The 18,683-nt window shown below is 34.7% G+C and overlaps 1 protein-coding gene across 6 annotated transcripts in view; it reads left to right on the top strand.

Annotated features, from left to right (window-relative positions):
• Positions 1-18,683, top strand: part of sox2 (SRY-box transcription factor 2) — a 379,189-nt gene that overhangs the window by 172,050 nt on the left and 188,456 nt on the right. For 2 of the 6 annotated variants that reach the window (XR_012050817.1, XR_012050818.1), the window contains one exon: positions 16,555-16,641. The exons of 2 other annotated variants lie outside the window; for them this stretch is intronic. Coding sequence is in view for 1 of the 4 variants with exons in the window: in XM_061975536.2 (XP_061831520.1) it covers positions 75-84 (10 nt within the window). In the remaining 3 variants the exon portion in view is untranslated. Of the gene's footprint in view, positions 1-74; positions 845-16,554; positions 16,642-18,683 lie in introns of those variants that run through there. 2 more of the 6 variants (XR_009816856.2, XM_061975536.2) reach the window with 1 other exon arrangement.

Below are 18,683 nucleotides of genomic sequence, written 5' to 3' on the forward strand. Positions count from 1 at the left end.
AAAAAAAAAAAAAAAAAAAAAAGGAAAAAAGGACCAATTTTTTTCCCCCTCCCTCCCTTTTCATTTCTTTAAAGGAAGCTGTAGAGGAAGATCTTCACCTCTTCACTGCTGGATGAAGTTTGCCAGACGAGAAAGTGGGAGTCGCAATCAAAATGTTTTATTATTGCAATCACCTATTTTTTTTTTTTTTTTTTTTTTTGTACAGTATTTATCAACAAAAAAAAAAACATTACAATCAGATGACATAATTAACCATCAAGAGGTTGCATCGTTTTTAATTTTTTTTAATTTTTTTTAATCTTCCCCTTTATTTTTTATTATTATATAACGTCATATAACAAAGCCAGTTTGGCCCGAAACTGAACAATTGCTCATTTACATGGGAAAGAAAAAGGGACAAAAAACGAAACAGGTAATACTGTTTTTTTTTTCTTTTTAAATTAAGGTCAAAACTAAAAAAAAAATATTGTAATAATACTCCCCTCATCCCGCTCATACATCATTAAAAAAAAAAAGTTAATTTATATTCCCCCGTCTCCCACTTTTCATCCGTTTGAGGTATGGCGCTTGTGCTCTTTATTTTTCTTATTGATTTGTACAATTTCTGTATATTTACTGTGATATTTTATGTTTTTAGCTCATCATTCATTTTCCGTAGTTGTATTTAAAAAACAAAACAAACAAACAAAAAAGAGAATACTGTGGCCTGTGTACGCAGAAGCCAACCACTCCATGTACATACTGAAACTAATACCATCCTTATAACAGCTACAATTTCAACTGAGTATATATATTTTTTTTCAATATGCAGTTTGAAAAGAATAAATTTTGGAAATTTGGATACTTGAAATGGTTTGTTTGATTTTTTAATTGTGTGTGTGTGTGTCACATGTTGAGTTGTCACTATATAGGGCTGACTAATATTGGTCATAAAAAAATAATGTATCACGTCACTCATAATGAGGTCATTTCAAATTCAAAATATTGGATTAATTTCGTGCTTTATACTGTGAATGTCAAGTTTGTTGGGAAGATAAATCCAACAAAACACGCACAAAAAAAACAACAAAAAAAAAATCACCTTAATGCCAACTATAGAAAGAATAATTTAAATGCAATGTCAGTCTTTATTATCATTAGTGTTATTAAATGCCATCAATTTAATTGTCAATATTTGAATCGTTATTACCAGCGTCACTTATTTATTTAAAGTTAAAAAGTTATTTAATTTCACGGATTAATTTCAAACTATGCAACTAATTAATTAAGGCTTTTGCAGTTCGTTTGACAATTTTAATGAGATATTTTTATTTTTATTTGTATTATTATTACAATTTAAATTATTGAAAATGTCAACTTTATATGTGGTGAATTTGTACACGCTTTTTGATTTTTTATAAATTATTTCCATCCTGTTATTTTTGTTATTTAGTAATAATTGCATGTTTTTTTGTTTTTTTAAATGCAAACCTTTAATCAAACTCTCACTAATTTACAAAACCTCTTCAATAAAAAAATAAAAAATAAAAAATAAGTGACTTAGAGCCAGCAATAAAATGGGGGGGGAAAATAATCCCTAAAATGAGCTAACAGCTCGCTTTGAATTACTAACGGTTTTAAATCTGGTTTGGTGCGTGCGCATGTACGCGTGTCTGAATGTGTGTGTGTGTGCGCGCACGGCGAGGTAGATTAAGATTAGGGGCCGTTGTAGTGCTGCAGGTCCCCGGGGACCGCGGCTCACATTAACCGGCAGATGAATATTTGAAGAGGCCCCTCAATGCGTGTCTGTGTCCCAGTCGGGCCTACAAGAGGTCAAATGATAGTTGCTCCATTATTTATTGATCCGAGACGATTACCGCGATACACATTTTACTTGTAAAAAAAACAAAAAACATTGCAATAAAACGTGTTTCGTTTTGCCTCCCCCCCCCCTCTCTTTGTCCATATGTACCTGCTTATGTATAGAGGGGCCCCGGGGAACGAATACATTATTTTGTCATCGTTAAAAAAAAAGATGAAAGATGCCGGTTCAAGTGTCATTACGAGAGGCTGTCACGCGTGATCGTTTTTGATTAAGTAACTTACAATATTCCCTGTGGGGGGATAAAACGCGCAGTATTTTTGGGAAATGTTTTCGGGTTGGGAAAAAAAAAATGTAAGACAACCTTTATAGACCCTTGTAACAAACGATAACGTTTTTGTCTACTAATGCTCCGAGGGTGCGTGAATGCACCACTGTTTATTACTTCCTCCTTAGTAAAGTCGCTATATCGATAGGCTAAATTAATGTCCATAACTTTAATTTTCGGTGAACATGTTTATCTTCCTGAATGTGCGTAAAATATTTTCGGCTTGGAAAACATGAAAACAACCTTTATAGACACTTATAACAAACGATAACGTTGTGTCTAGTAATGCTCCGAGTGAGTCTGAATGCACCACTGTTAAGGTTTGATTTACTGCCTCCTTATTAAAGTCACTATATCGATAGGCTAAACTAATGTCCATAACTTTATCATTCGACGAACATCTTGTTTATCTATATGTTTTCGGGTTGGAAAACATGAAAACAACCTTCATAGACCCTTATAACAAACGATAACGTTTTGTTTCCTAATGCTCCGAGGGTGCCTGAATGCACCACTGTTTAGGTTTGATTTACTTCCTCCTTAGTAAAGTCACTGTATCGATAGTAAACTAATTTTCATAACTTTATCTTTCGGCGAACATGTTGTTTATCTTCCTAAATGCGCATAAAACATTTTCAGGTTTGAAAACATTTCAAAAAACCTTTATAGACCCTTGTAACAAACGATAATGTTTTGTCTCTTAATGCTCCGAGGGGGCCTGAATGCACCACTGTTTGGGTTTGATTTACTTCCTCCTTAGTAAAGTCACTATATCGATAGTAAACTAATTTCCATAACTTTATCTTTCGGCGAACATGTTGTTTATCTTCCTAAATGCGCATAAAACATTTTCAGGTTTGAAAATTAAAAAAAAACTACCTTTATAGACCCTTGTAACAAACGATAATGTTTTGTCTCTTATTGCTCCGAGGGGGGCCTGAATGCACCACTGTATAGGTTTGATTTACTTTTTCCTTATTAAAGTCATTACATCGATAGGCTTAACTAATGTCCATAACTTCATCATTCGGCAAACATGTTGTTTATCTTCCTAAATGCGCATAAAACATTCAAACAACCTTTATAGACCCTCATAACAAAAAGTAACGTTTTGTCATGTAATGCTCCGAGGGTGCTGAATGCACCACTGTTTAGGTTTGATTTACTTCTTCTGTAGTAAAGTCACTATATCGATAGGCTAAACTAATGTCCATAACGTTATCGTTTGGCGAACATGTTGTTTATCTTCCTAAATGTGCATAAAATATTTTCGGGTTGGAAAACATGTAAAACAACCTTTGTAGACCCTTATAACAAAACGTAACGTTTTGTCTCCTAATGTTCCGAGGGTGCCTGAATGCACCACTGTTTGGGTTTGATTTACTTCCCCCTTAGTAAAGTCACTATATCAATAGGCTAAACTAATGTCCATAACTTCATCATTCGGCGAACATGTTGGTTATCTTTCTAAATGTGCATAAAATATTTTCGGCTTGGAAAAAATATCAAACAACCTTTATAGACACTTAACAAACAATAACGTTTTGTCTTCCAATGCTCCGAGGGTGCCTGAATGCACCACTGTTTAGGTTTGATTTACTTCTTCCGTAAGAAAGTCACTATATCGAAAGGCTAAACTAATGTCCATAACTTTATCATTCGGCGAACATGTTGTTTATCTTCCTAAATACGTATTAAAAATGTTTTCGGGTTGAAAAACATGTAAAACAACATTTATAGACCCTTATAACAAACAAAAAATATTTTGTCTTGTAATGCTCCGAGGGTGCCTGAATGCACCACTGTTTAGGTTTGTTTTATTCCCACCTTATTAAAGTCAGAATATCGATAGTCTACACTAATATCCAAAATTTATCATTCGGTGAACATGTTGTTTATCTTCCTAAATACGTATTAAAAATGTTTTCGGGTTGGAAAACATGTAAAAAAACCTTTATAGACCCTTGTAACAAACGATAATATTTTGTCTTGTAATGCTCCGAGGGTGCCTGAATGCACCACTGTTCAGGTTTGTTTTATTCCCACCTTATTTAAGTCACTATATCGATAGTCTACACTAATATCCATAATTTATCATTCGGCGAACATATTGTTTATCTTCCTAAATGTGCGTAAAATATTTTCGGGTTGGAAAACATGAAAACAACCTTTATAGACACTTATAACAAACGATAACGTTTTGTCTTGTAATGCTCCGAACGAGCCTGAATGCACCACTGTTTAGGTTTGATTTACTTCCTCCTTATTAAAGTCACTATATCGATTGGCTAAACTAATGTCCATAACTTTATCATTCGACAAACATCTTGTTTATCTATATTTTTTCGGGTTGGAAAACATGAAAACAACCTTCATAGACCCTTATAACAAACGATAACGTTTTGTCATGTAATGCTCCGAGTGAGCCTGAATGCACCACTGTTTAGGTTTGATTTACTTCCTCCTTAGTAAAGTCACTATATCGATAGTAAACTAATTTCCATAACTTTATCTTTCGGCGAACATGTTGTTTATCTTCCTAAATGCGCATAAAACATTTTCAGGTTTGAAAAAATTTAAAAAAAATACCTTTATAGACCCTTGTAACAAACGATAATGTTTTGTCTCTTAATGCTCCGAGGTGGCCTGAATGCACCACTGTATAGGTTTGATTAATTTTTCCTTATTAAAGTCACTATATCGATAGGCTAAACTAATGTCCATAACGTTATCGTTTGGCGAACATGTTGTTTATCTTCCTAAATGTGCATAAAATATTTTCGGGTTGAAAAACATGTAAAACAACCTTTATAGACCCTTTTAACAAACGATAAAGTTTTGTCTTGTAATGCTCCGAGTGGGCCTGAATGCACCACTGTTTAGGTTTGTTTTATTCCCACCTTATTTAAGTCACTATATCGATAGTCTACACTAATATCCATAATTTATCATTCGGCGAACATGTTGTTTATCTTCCTAAATGTGCGTAAAATATTTTCGGGTTGGAAAACATGAAAACAACCTTTATAGACACTTATAACAAACGATAACGTTTTGTCTTGTAATGCTCCGAGCGAGCCTGAATGCACCACTGTTTAGGTTTGATTTACTTCCTCCTTATTAAAGTCACTATATCGATAGGCTAAACTAATGTCCATAACTTTATCATTCGACGAACATCTTGTTTATCTATATGTTTTCGGGTTGGAAAACAACCTTTATAGACCCTTATAACAAACGTTAACGTTTTGTTTCCTAATGCTCCGAGGGTGCCTGAATGCACCACTGTTTAGGTTTGATTTACTTCCTCCTTAGTAAAGTCACTGTATCGATAGTAAACTAATTTCCATAACTTTATCTTTCGGCGAACATGTTGTTTATCTTCCTAAATGCGCATAAAACATTTTCAGGTTTGAAAAAATTTTCAACAAACCTTTATAGACCCTTGTAACAAACGATAATGTTTTGTCTCTTAATGCTCCGAGGGGGCCTGAATGCACCACTGTTTGGGTTTGATTTACTTCCTCCTTAGTAAAGTCACTATATCGATAGGCTTAACTAATGTCCATAACTTCATCATTCGGCGAACATGTTGGTTATCTTTCTAAATGTGCATAAAATATTTTCGGGTTGGAAAACATGTAAAACAACCTTTAAAGACCCTTATAACAAACAATAACATTTTGTCTTCCAATGCTCCGAGGGTGCCTGAATGCACCACTGTTTAGGTTTGATTTACTTCTTCCGTAGTAAAGTCACTATATCGATAGGCTAAACTAATGTCCATAACTTTATCATTCGGCGAACATGTTGTTTATCTTCCTAAATGCGCAAAATATTTTCGGGTTGGAAAACATGAAAACAACCTTTATAGACACTTATAACAAACGATAACGTTTTGTCTTGTAATGCTCCGAGTGAGCTTGAATGCACCACTGTTTAGGTTTGATTTACTTCCTCCTTATTAAAGTCACAATATCGATAGGCTAAACTAATGTCCATAACTTTATCGTTCAGTGAACATGTTGTTTATCTTCCTAAATGTGCATAAAATATTTTTGGGTTGGAAAACATGAAAACAATCTTTATAGACCTTTATAACAAACGATAACGTTTTGTCTTGTAATGCTCAGAGGGTGCCTGAATGCACCACTGTTTAGGTTTGATTTACTTCTTCCATAGTAAAGTCACTATATCGATATGCTAAACTAATGTCCATAACTTTATCATTCGGCGAACATGTTGTTTATCTTCCAAAATCCGCAAGAAAACGTTTTCGGGTTGTAAAATATATAAAATAACCTTTATAGACCCTGAAAACAAACAACAACGTTTTGTCTTCTAATGCGACGGAGGGTGCCTGAATGCACCACTGTTTAGGTTTGATTAATTCCCTTCTTTATTAAAGTCACAATATCGATAGGCTAAACTAATGTCCATAACTTTATCGTTCAGCGAACATGTTGTTTATCTTCCTAAATGTGCATAAAATATTTTTGGGTTGGAAAACATGAAAACAATCTTTATAGACCATTATAACAAACGATAATGTTTTGTCTCTTAATGCTCCGAGGTGGCCTGAATGCACCACTGTATAGGTTTGATTAAATTTTCCTTATTAAAGTCACTATATCGATAGGCTAAACTAATGTCCATAACGTTATCGTTTGGCGAACATGTTGTTTATCTTCCTAAAAGTGCATAAAATATTTTCGGGTTGAAAAACATGTAAAACAACCTTTATAGACCCTTTTAACAAACGATAAAGTTTTGTCTTGTAATGCTCCGAGTGGGCCTGAATGCACCACTGTTTAGGTTTGTTTTATTCCCACCTTATTTAAGTCACTATATCGATAGTCTACACTAATATCCATAATTTATCATTCGGCGAACATGTTGTTTATCTTCCTAAATGTGCGTAAAATATTTTCGGGTTGGAAAATATGAAAACAACCTTTATAGACACTTATAACAAACAATAACGTTTTGTCTTGTAATGCTCCCAGTGAGCCTGAATGCACCACTGTTTAGGTTTGATTTACTTCCTCCTTATTAAAGTCACTATATCGATAGGCTAAACTAATGTCCATAACTTTATCATTCGACGAACATCTTGTTTATCTATATGTTTTCGGGTTGGAAAACATGAAAACAACCTTCATAGACCCTTATAACAAACGATAACGTTTTGTCTTCCAATGCTCCGAGGGTGCCTGAATGCACCACTGTTTAGGTTTGATTTACTTCTTCCTTAGTAAAGTCACTGTATCGATAGTAAACTAATTTCCATAACTTTATCTTACGGCGAACATGTTGTTTATCTTCCTAAATGCGCATAAAACATTTTCAGGTTTGAAAATTAAAAAAAAAATACCTTTATAGACCCTTGTAACAAACGATAATGTTTTGTCTCTTAATGCTCCGAGGGGGCCTGAATGCACCACTGTATAGGTTTGATTTACTTTTTCCTTATTAAAGTCACTATATCGATAGGCTAAACTAATGTCCATAACGTTATCATTCAGTGAACATGTTGTTTATCTTCCTAAATGCAAATAAAATATTTTTGAGTTGTAAAACAACCTTTATAGACCCTTATAACAAAAAGTAACGTTTTGTCTCCTAATGCTCCGAGGGTGCCTGAATGCACCACTGTTTGGGATTGATTTACTTCCTCCTTAGTAAAGTCACTATATCGATAGGCTTAACTAATGTCCATAACTTCATCATTCGGCGAACATGTTGGTTATCTTTCTAAATGTGCATAAAATATTTTCGGGTTGGAAAACATGTAAAACAACCTTTATAGACCCTTATAACAAACGATAACGTTTTGTCTTCCAATGCTCCGAGGGTGCCTGAATGCACCACTGTTTAGGTTTGATTTACTTACTCCGTACTTCTTCCGATAGGCTAAACTAATGTCCGTAACTTTATCATTCGGCGAACATGTTGTTTATCTTCCTAAATACGTATTAAAAATGTTTTCGGGTTGGAAAACATGTAAAACAACCTTTATAGACCCTTGTAACAAACGATAATATTTTGTCTTGTCATGCTCCGAGGGTGCCTGAATGCACCACTGTTTAGGTTTGTTTTATTCCCACCTTATTAAAGTCACTATATCGATAGTCTACATTACACTAATATCCATAACTTTATCATTCGGCGAACATGTTGTTTATCTTCCTAAATACGTATTAAAAATATTTTCGGGTTGGAAAACATGTAAAACAACCTTTATAGACCCTTATAACAAACGATAATATTTTGTCTTCCAATGCTCCGGAGGGTGCCTGAATGCACCACTGTTTAGGTTTGTTTTATTCCCCCCTTAGTAAAGTCATTTTATCGATAGACTAAACTAATGTCCATAACTTTATCATTCGGCGAACATGTTGTTTATCTTCCTAAATGCGCATCAAATATTTTCGGCTTGGAAAACAACCTTTATAGACCCTTATAGAAAACGATAACGTTTTGTCTTCCAATACTGTAAGAGTGCCTGAATGCACCACTGTTTAGTTTTGATTTATTACCCCCCTTAGTAAAGTCACTTTATCGATAGTCTACCCTAATGTCCATAACTTTATCATTCGGCGAACATGTTGTTTATCTTCCTAAATGTGCATAAAATATTTTTGGGTTGGAAAAAATGTAAAACAACTTTTATAGACCCTTATAACAAACGATAATATTTTGTCTTCCAATGCTCCTGAGGGTGCCTGAATGCACCACTGTTTAGGTTTCTTTTATTCCCCCCTTAGTAAAGTCATTTTATCGATAGGCTAAACTAATGTCCATAACTTTATTATTCGGCGAACATGTTGTTTATCTTCCTAAATGTGCATAAAATATTTTCGGGTTGGAAAACAAACTTTATAGACCCTTATAGCAAACGATAACGTTTTGTCTTCCAATACTCTAAGAGTGCCTGAATGCACCACTGTTTAGGTTTGATTTATTCCCACCTTATTAAAGTCACTATATCGATAGGCTAAACTAATGTCCATAACTTTATCATTCGGCGAACATGTTGTTTATCTTCCTAAATACGTATTGAAAATGTTTTCGGGTTGGAAAAAATGTAAAACAACATTTATAGACCCTTGTAACAAAAAGTAACAGGTTGTCTCCTAATTCTCTGAGGGTGCCTGAATGCACCACTATTTAGGTTTGTTTTATTCCCCCCCTTAGTAAAGTCATTTTATCGATAGGCTAAACTAATGTCCATAACTTTATTATTCGGCGAACATGTGTTGTTTATCTTCCTAAATGCGCATAAAATGTTTCCGGGTTGGAAAACATGAAAACAATCTTTATAGACACTTATAACAAAAAGTAATGTTTTGTCTCTTAATGCTCCAAAGGTGCCTGAATGCACCACTTTTTAGTTTTGATTTATTCCCCCTTTAGTAAAGTCACTTTATCGATAGTCTACACTAATGTCCATAACTTTATCATTCGGCGAACATGATGTTTATTTTCCTAAATGCGCATAAAATGTTTTCGGGTTTAAAAAAATGTAAAACAACCTTTATAGACCCTTATGACAAACGATAACATGTTGTCTCCTAATGCTCCGAGGGTGCCTGAATGCACCACTGTTTAGGTTTGTTTTATTCCCCCCTTAGTAAAGTCATTTTATCGATAGGCTAAACTAATGTCCATAACTTTATCATTCGACGAACATGATGTTTATCTTCCTAAATGTGCATAAAATTATTTCGGGTTGGAAAACAACCTTTATAGACCCTTATAGCAAACGATAACGTTTTGTCTTCCAATACTCTAAGAGTGCCTGAATGCACCACTGTTTAGGTTTGATTGAAAATGGTTTAGGGTTGGAAAAAATGTAAAACAACCTTTATAGACCCTTATGACAAACGATAACATGTTGTCTCCTAATGCTCCGAGGGTGCCTGAATGCACCACTGTTTAGGTTTGTTTTATTCCCCCCTTAGTAAAGTCATTTTATCGATAGGCTAAACTAATGTCCATAACTTTATCATTCGGCGAACATGTTGTTTATCTTCCTAAATGCGCATAAAATATTTTCGGGTTGGAAAACAACCTTTATAGACCCTTATAGCAAACGATAACGTTTTGTCTTCCGATACTCTAAGAGTGCCTGAATGCACCACTTATAGGTTTGTTTTATTCCCCCCTTAGTAAAGTCATTTTATCGATAGGCTAAACTAATGTCCATAACTTTATCATTTGGCGAACATGTTGTTTATCTTCCTAAATACGTATTGAAAATTTTTTCGGGTTGGAAAAAATGTAAAACAACATTTATAGACCCTTATAACAAACAATAATATTTTGTCTTCCAATGCTCCTGAGGGTGCCTGAATGCACCACTGTTTAGGTTTGTTTTTTTCCCCCCTTAGTAAAGTCACTATATCGATAGGCTAAACTAATGTCCATAACTTTATCATTCGGCAAACATGTTGTTTATCTTCCTAAATGCGCATAAAATATTTCCGGGTTGGAAAACATGTAAAACAACCTTTATAGACCTTTATAACAAACGATAACATTTGTCTACTAATGCTCCGAGGGTGCATGAATGCACCACTGTTTATTACTTCTTCCTTAGTAAAGTCACTATATCGATAGGCTAAACTAATGCCCATAACTTTATCATTCGACGAACATGTTGTTTATCTTCCTAAATGCGCATAAAATATTTTTGGGTTGGAAAAAATGTAAAACAACATTTATAGACCCTTATAACAAACGATAATATTTTGTCTTCCAATGCTCCGGAGGGTGCCTGAATGCACCACTGTTTAGGTTTGTTTTATTCCCCCCTTAGTAAAGTCATTTTATCGATAGGCTAAACTAATGTCCATAACTTTATCATTCGGCGAACATGTTGTTTATCTTCCTAAATGCGCATAAAATATTTTCGGCTTGGAAAACAACCTTTATAGACCCTTATAGCAAACGATAACGTTTTGTCTTCCAATACTCTAAGAGTGCCTGAATGCACCACTGTTTAGGTTTGATTGAAAATGTTTTAGGGTTGGAAAAAAATGTAAAACAACCTTTATAGACCCTTATGACAAACGATAACATGTTGTCTCCTAATGCTCCGAGGGTGCCTGAATGCACCACTGTTTAGGTTTGTTTTATTCCCCCCTTAGTAAAGTCACTACATCGATAGGCTAAACTAATGTCCATAACTTTATAATTCGGCGAACATGTTGTTTATCTTCCTAAATGCGCATAAAATATTTTCGGGTTGGAAAACAACCTTTATAGACCCTTATAGCAAACGATAACGTTTTGTCTTCCGATACTCTAAGAGTGCCTGAATGCACCGCTGTTTAGTCTTGATTTATTCCCCCCTTAGTAAAGTCACTATATCGACAGGCTAAACTAATGCCCATAACTTTATCATTCGACGAATATGATGTTTATCTTCCTAAATGCGCATAAAATGTTTTCGGGTTTAAAAAAATGTAAAACAACCTTTATAGACCCTTGTAACAAAAAGTAACATTTTGTCTCCTAATGCTCCGAGGGTGCCTGAATGCACCACTGTTTAGGTTTGTTTTATTCCCCCCTTAGTAAAGTCATTTTATCGATAGGCTAAACTAATGTCCATAACTTTATCATTCGACGAATATGATGTTTATTTTCCTAAATGCGCATAAAATGTTTTCGGGTTTAAAAAAATGTAAAACAACCTTTATAGACCCTTGTAACAAAAAGTAACATTTTGTCTCCTAATGCTCTGAGGGTGCCTGAATGCACCACTGTTTAGGTTTGTTTTATTCCCCCCTTAGTAAAGTCATTTTATCGATAGGCTAAACTAATGTCCATAACGTTATTATTCGGCGAACATGTTGTTTATCTTCCTAAATGTGCCTAAAATATTTTCGGGTTGGAAAACAACCTTTATAGACCCTTATAGCAAAAAGTAATGTTTTGTCTCTTAATGCTCCAAAGGTGCCTGAATGCACCACTGTTTAGTTTTGATTTATTCCCCCCTTAGTAAAGTCACTTTATCGATAGTCTACACTAATGTCCATAACTTTATCATTCGGCGAACATGTTGTTTATCTTCCTAAATGCGCATAAAATATTTTTGGGTTGGAAAAAATGTAAAACAACTTTTATAGACCCTTATGACAAACGATAACATGTTGTCTCCTAATGCTCCGAGGGTGCATGAATGCACCACTGTTTATTACTTCCTCCTTAGTAAAGTCACTATATCGATAGGCTAAACTAATGCCCATAACTTTATCATTCGACGAACATGATGTTTATCTTCCTAAATGTGCATAAAATATTTTTGGGTTGGAAAAAATGTAAAACAACTTTTATAGACCCTTATGACAAACGATAACGTTTTGTCTCCTAATGCTCCGAGGGTGCATGAATGCACCACTGTTTAGGTTTGTTTTATTCCCCCCTTAGTAAAGTAATTTTATCGATAGGCTAAACTAATGTCCATAACTTTATTATTCGGCGAACTTGTTGTTTATCTTCCTAAATGTGCATAAAATATTTTCGGGTTGGAAAACAACCTTTATAGACCCTTATAGCAAACGATAACATTTTGTCTTTCAATACTCTAAGAGTGCCTGAATGCACCACTGTTTAGGTTTGATTTATTCCCCCCTTATTAAAGTCACTATATTGATAGGCTAAACTAATGTCCATAACTTTATCATTCGACGAACATGTTGTTTATCTTCCTAAATACGTATTAAAAATGTTTTCGGGTTGGAAAAAATGTAAAACAACCTTTATAGACCCTTATAATAAACGATAATATTTTGTCTTCCAATGCTCCGGAGGGTGTCTGAATGCACCACTGTTTAGGTTTGTTTTATTCCCCCCTTAGTAAAGTCATTTTATCGATAGGCTAAACTAATGTCCATAACTTTATCATTCGACGAACATGATGTTTATCTTCCTAAATGTGCATAAAATGATTTCGGGTTGGAAAACAACCTTTATAGACCCTTATAGCAAACGATAACGTTTTGTCTTCCAATACTCTAAGAGTGCCTGAATGCACCACTGTTTAGTTTTGATTTATTCCCCCCTTAGTAAAGTCACTTTATCGATAATCTACACTAATGTCCACAACTTTATCATTCGGTGAACATGATGTTTATCTTCCTAAATGCGCATAAAATGTTTTCGGGTTTAAAAAAATGTAAAACAACCTTTATAGACCCTTGTAACAAAAAGTAACATTTTGTCTCCTAATGCTCCGAGGGTGCCTGAATGCACCACTGTTTAGGTTTCTTTTATTCCCCCCTTAGTAAAGTCATTTTATCGATAGGCTAAACTAATGTCCATAACTTTATTATTCGGCGAACATGTTGTTTATCTTCCTAAATGCGCATAAAATATTTTCGGGTTGGAAAACAACCTTTATAGACCCTTATAGCAAACGATAACGTTTTGTCTTCCAATACTCTAAGAGTGCCTGAATGCACCGCTGTTTAGGTTTGATTTATTCCCCCTTAGTAAAGTCACTTTATTGATAGTCTACACTAATGTCCATAACTTTATCATTCCGTGAACATGTTGTTTATCTTCCTAAATGCGCATAAAATGTTTTCGGGTTTAAAAAAATGTAAAACAACCTTTATAGACCCTTGTAACAAAAAGTAACATTTTGTCTCCTAATGTTCTGAGGGTGCCTGAATGCACCACTGTTTAGGTTTGTTTTATCCCCCCTTATTAAAGTCATTTTATCGATAGGCTAAACTAATGTCCATAACTTTATTATTCGGCGAACATGTTGTTTATCTTCCTAAATGTGCCTAAAATATTTTCGGGTTGGAAAACAACCTTTATAGACCCTTATAGCAAACGATAACGTTTTGTCTTCCGATACTCTAAGAGTGCCTGAATGCACCACTGTTTAGGTTTGATTGAAAATGTTTTAGGGTTGGAAAAAAATGTAAAACAACCTTTATAGACCCTTGTAACGAAAAGTAACATTTTGTCTCCTAATGCTCCGAGGGTGCCTGAATGCACCACTGTTTTGGTTTGTTTTATTCCCCCCTTAGTAAAGTCATTTTATCGATAGGCTAAACTAATGTCCATAACGTTATTATTCGGCGAACATGTTGTTTATCTTCCTAAATGTGCCTAAAATATTTTCGGGTTGGAAAACAACCTTTATAGACCCTTATAGCAAACGATAACGTTTTGTCTTCCAATACTCTAAGAGTGCCTGAATGCACCACTTATAGGTTTGATTTATTCCCCCCCTTATTAAAGTCAGTATATCGATAGGCTACACTAATGTCCATAACTTTAACATTCGACGAACATGATGTTTATTTTCCTAAATGCGCATAAAATGTTTTCGGGTTGGAAAAAATGTAAAACAACCTTTATAGACCCTTGTAACAAAAAGTAACATTTTGTCTCCTAATGCTCCGAGGGTGCCTGAATGCACCACTGTTTAGGTTTGTTTTATTCCCCCCTTAGTAAAGTCATTTTATCGATAGGCTAAACTAATGTCCATAACTTTATTATTCGGCGAACATGTTGTTTATCTTCCTAAATGTGCATAAAATGTTTCCGGGTTGGAAAACAACCTTTATAGACCCTTATAACAAAAAGTAATGTTTTGTCTCTTAATGCTCCAAAGGTGCCTGAATGCACCACTGTTTAATTTTGATTTATTCCCCCCTTAGTAAAGTCACTTTATCGATAATCTACACTAATGTCCATAACTTTATCATTCGGCGAACATGTTGTTTATCTTCCTAACTGCGCATAAAATATTTTTGGGTTGGAAAAAATGTAAAACAACATTTATAGACCCTTATAACAAACGATAATATTTTGTCTTCCAATGCTCCTGAGGGTGCCTGAATGCACCACTGTTTAGGTTTGTTTTATTCCCCCCTTAGTAAAGTCATTTTATCGATAGGCTAAACTAATGTCCATAACGTTATTATTCGGCGAACATGTTGTTTATCTTCCTAAATGTGCCTTAAATATTTTCGGGTTGGAAAACAACCTTTATAGACCCTTATAGCAAACGATAACGTTTTGTCTTCCGATACTCTAAGAGTGCCTGAATGCACCACTGTTTAGGTTTGATTGAAAATGTTTTAGGGTTGGAAAAAATGTAAAACAACCTTTATGGACCCTTATGACAAACGATAACATGTTGTCTCCTAATGCTCCGAGGGTGCCTGAATGCACCACTGTTTAGGTTTGTTTTATTCCCCCCTTAGTAAAGTCATTTTATCGATAGGCTAAACTAATGTCCATAACTTTATTATTCGGCGAACATGTTGTTTATCTTCCTAAATGTGCATAAAATATTTTCGGGTTGGAAAACAACCTTTATAGACCCCTATAGTAAACGATAACATTGTGTCTTCCAATACTCTAAGAGTGCCTGAATGCACCACTTATAGGTTTGTTTTATTCCCCCCTTAGTAAAGTCATTTTATCGATAGGCTAAACTAATGTCCATAACGTTATTATTCGGGGAACATGTTGTTTATTTTCCTAAATGTGCATAAAATATTTTCGCGTTGGAAAACAACCTTTATAGACCCTTATAGCAAACGATAACGTTTTGTCTTCCAATACTCTAAGAGTGCCTGAATGCACCGCTGTTTAGTCTTGATTTATTCCCCCCTTAGTAAAGTCACTATATCGATAGGCTAAACTAATGCCCATAACTTTATCATTCGGCAAACATGTTGTTTATCTTCCTAAATGCGCATAAAATATTTCCGGGTTTAAAAAAATGTAAAACAACCTTTATAGACCTTTATAACAAAAAGTAACATTTTGTCTCCTAATGCTCCGAGGGTGCATGAATGCACCACAGTTTATTACTTCCTCCTTAGTAAAGTCACTATATCGATAGGCTAAACTAATGCCCATAACTTTATCATTCGACGAACATGTTGTTTATCTTCCTAAATGCGCATAAAATATTTTTGGGTTGGAAAAAATGTAAAACAACCTTTATAGACCCTTATGACAAACGATAACGTTTTGTCTCCTAATGCTCCGAGGGTGCCTGAATGCACCACTGTTTAGGTTTGTTTTATTCCCCCCTTAGTAAAGTAATTTTATCGATAGGCTAAACTAATGTCCATAACTTTATCATTCGGCGAACATGTTGTTTATCTTCCTAAATGTGCATAAAATATTTTCGGGTTGGAAAACAACCTTTATAGACCCTTATAGCAAACGATAACATTGTGTCTTCCAATACTCTAAGAGTGCCTGAATGCACCACTTATAGGTTTGATTTATTCCCCCCTTAGTAAAGTCACTATATCGATAGGCTAAACTAATGTCCATAACTTTATCATTCGGCGAACATGTTGTTTATCTTCCTAAATGCGCATAAAACATTTTATGAGAAGTAAAGGGAGGTAAAAGGTTGGTTTTTGTCTCCTTCCAGCACCCCATCCGGGTCTGACCGCCACTTCCGGTGCTCGCGTGCTGAGCGTGTCTTTGGCGCCGGAGGCTATTTGGACTGCAACAGGTGGTAAGCGCGCCTCTGCCTTTTTCGCCTGGGGATGGAAAAAAAAAAAAAAACAGATGTTACACATGATAACCCGCCATGTTGTGTGGTTATTCAGGCTTGCTTCTGGATCGCTTTCAAAAGAGCTTTTTTTTTTTATCAGCATGCACCTAAATGAAAACTATAATTGTAGACTGTTATTGTTGGTTTCAATTGATAATAAATCAGGAGAGCAATCATATACTATTTAATTCTCTACATCTTTACCTTTTTTTGCACTGCCGGTTTAATATAGGCATTTTTTCTCACGGACAGGCCTTTCCATATAAATATAGTAAATAAGTGCATGGAAAATGGATGCATGAAAACACTCACCATAACGTTGAATTAGTATGGTGCAAAAAAAAATAAAATCTCTCCATAGACTTTTGTTTTTCCACTCATTTTTGCTGCTTTTGTTCGGCTTTAGTATCTGATGGGTTATAGGTGACACAACACATTCAAGGACAAAAGCACGGATATATAATCAAGCTCGAAATACTTGCCATTAGTGCCAATATATTTCCGTAGATTTCTATTTCCATTCTACAAGTTATGTATTCATAATGTGTGCAACGTTTCATACAAAGATACACTAATGTTATCTTTTTTTGGTCCAATTTGTCCATGCATAAATACATCTATTATTGCCAGAGGTGGGTAGTAACGCGCTACATTTACTCCGTTACATCTACTTGAGTAACTTTTGGGATAAATTGTACTTCTAAGAGTAGTTTTAATGCAACATACTTTTACTTTTACTTGAGTATATTTATAGAGAAGAAACGCTACTTTTACTCCGCTACTTTTGTCTACATTCAGCTCGCTACTCGTTACTAATTTTTATCGATCTGTTAATGCACGCTTTGTTTGTTTTGGTCTGTCAGACAGACCTTCATAGTGCCTGCGTTTCAACAAATACAGTCACTGGTGACGTTCACTCCGTTCCACCAATCAGATGCAGTCACTGGTGACGTTGGACCAATCAAACAGAGCCAGGCGGTCACATGACCTGACTTAAACAAGTTGAAAAACGTATTCGGGTGTTACCATTTAGTGGTCAATCGTACGGAATATGTACTGTACTGTGCAATCTACTAATAAAAGTTCCAATTCATCAATCAATCAAAAGTGTGAAGAAAAAAAAGACCCTTTTTTATTTCAACCGTACATCCCGTCAAAAGCCTAAAGACCGACTGCACAGTTCCTGTCTTCAGAATAAAAGTGCCGCTCCATCGCGCCTGCACTTTCAAAATAAGAGTCTCCGAAAGCCAGCGCAAACAAGCTGGCAAGCTACGGAGTTTGCCGCCAATGTATTTCTTGTAAAGTGTATAAAAAGGAATATGGAAGCTGGACAAATAAGAAGCCAAAAACCAGCCACTTTCATGTGGTATTAGACAGAAAGGAGGAACTTTTTTTATCCTCTATTTGAAAACGTGGACGTTATTAGCACCACTGTCTGATTCCAATCAATGCAAGTCATCAGAATCAGGTAATACACCAACTTATATTCTTGTCTTCATGAAAGAAAGGAATCTATATGTGTTAAACATGCATGTATATTCATTAAAACACCTTTAACATGTAAACAAAAACGGCAAAATAAATAAATATAAATGATATACTGTATATATATATATATGTGTGTGTGTATATATATATATATATATATATATATATATATATATATATATATATATATATATATATGTGTGTATATGTTACTCATCAGTTACTCAGTACTTGACTAGTTTTTTCACAACATACTTTTTACTTTTACTCAAGTAAATATTTGGGTGACTACTCCTTACTTTTACTTGAGTAATAAATCTCTAAAGTAACAGTACTCTTACTTGAGTACAATTTCTGGCTACTCTACCCACCTCTGATTATTGCTAACTAGTTGTGCAATAACACCAACACTTTAACTTACCAGGCCAAAGGAAATGTGTATTTTCTACCTTCAGCACAATTATTATATGCAATTAGTGTTATAACAATACTAATATTTTGCTATTAGTACTTTT

Source organism: Nerophis lumbriciformis, linkage group LG14 (genome assembly GCF_033978685.3).
Source record: "Nerophis lumbriciformis linkage group LG14, RoL_Nlum_v2.1, whole genome shotgun sequence".
NCBI lineage: Eukaryota > Metazoa > Chordata > Actinopteri > Syngnathiformes > Syngnathidae > Nerophis > Nerophis lumbriciformis.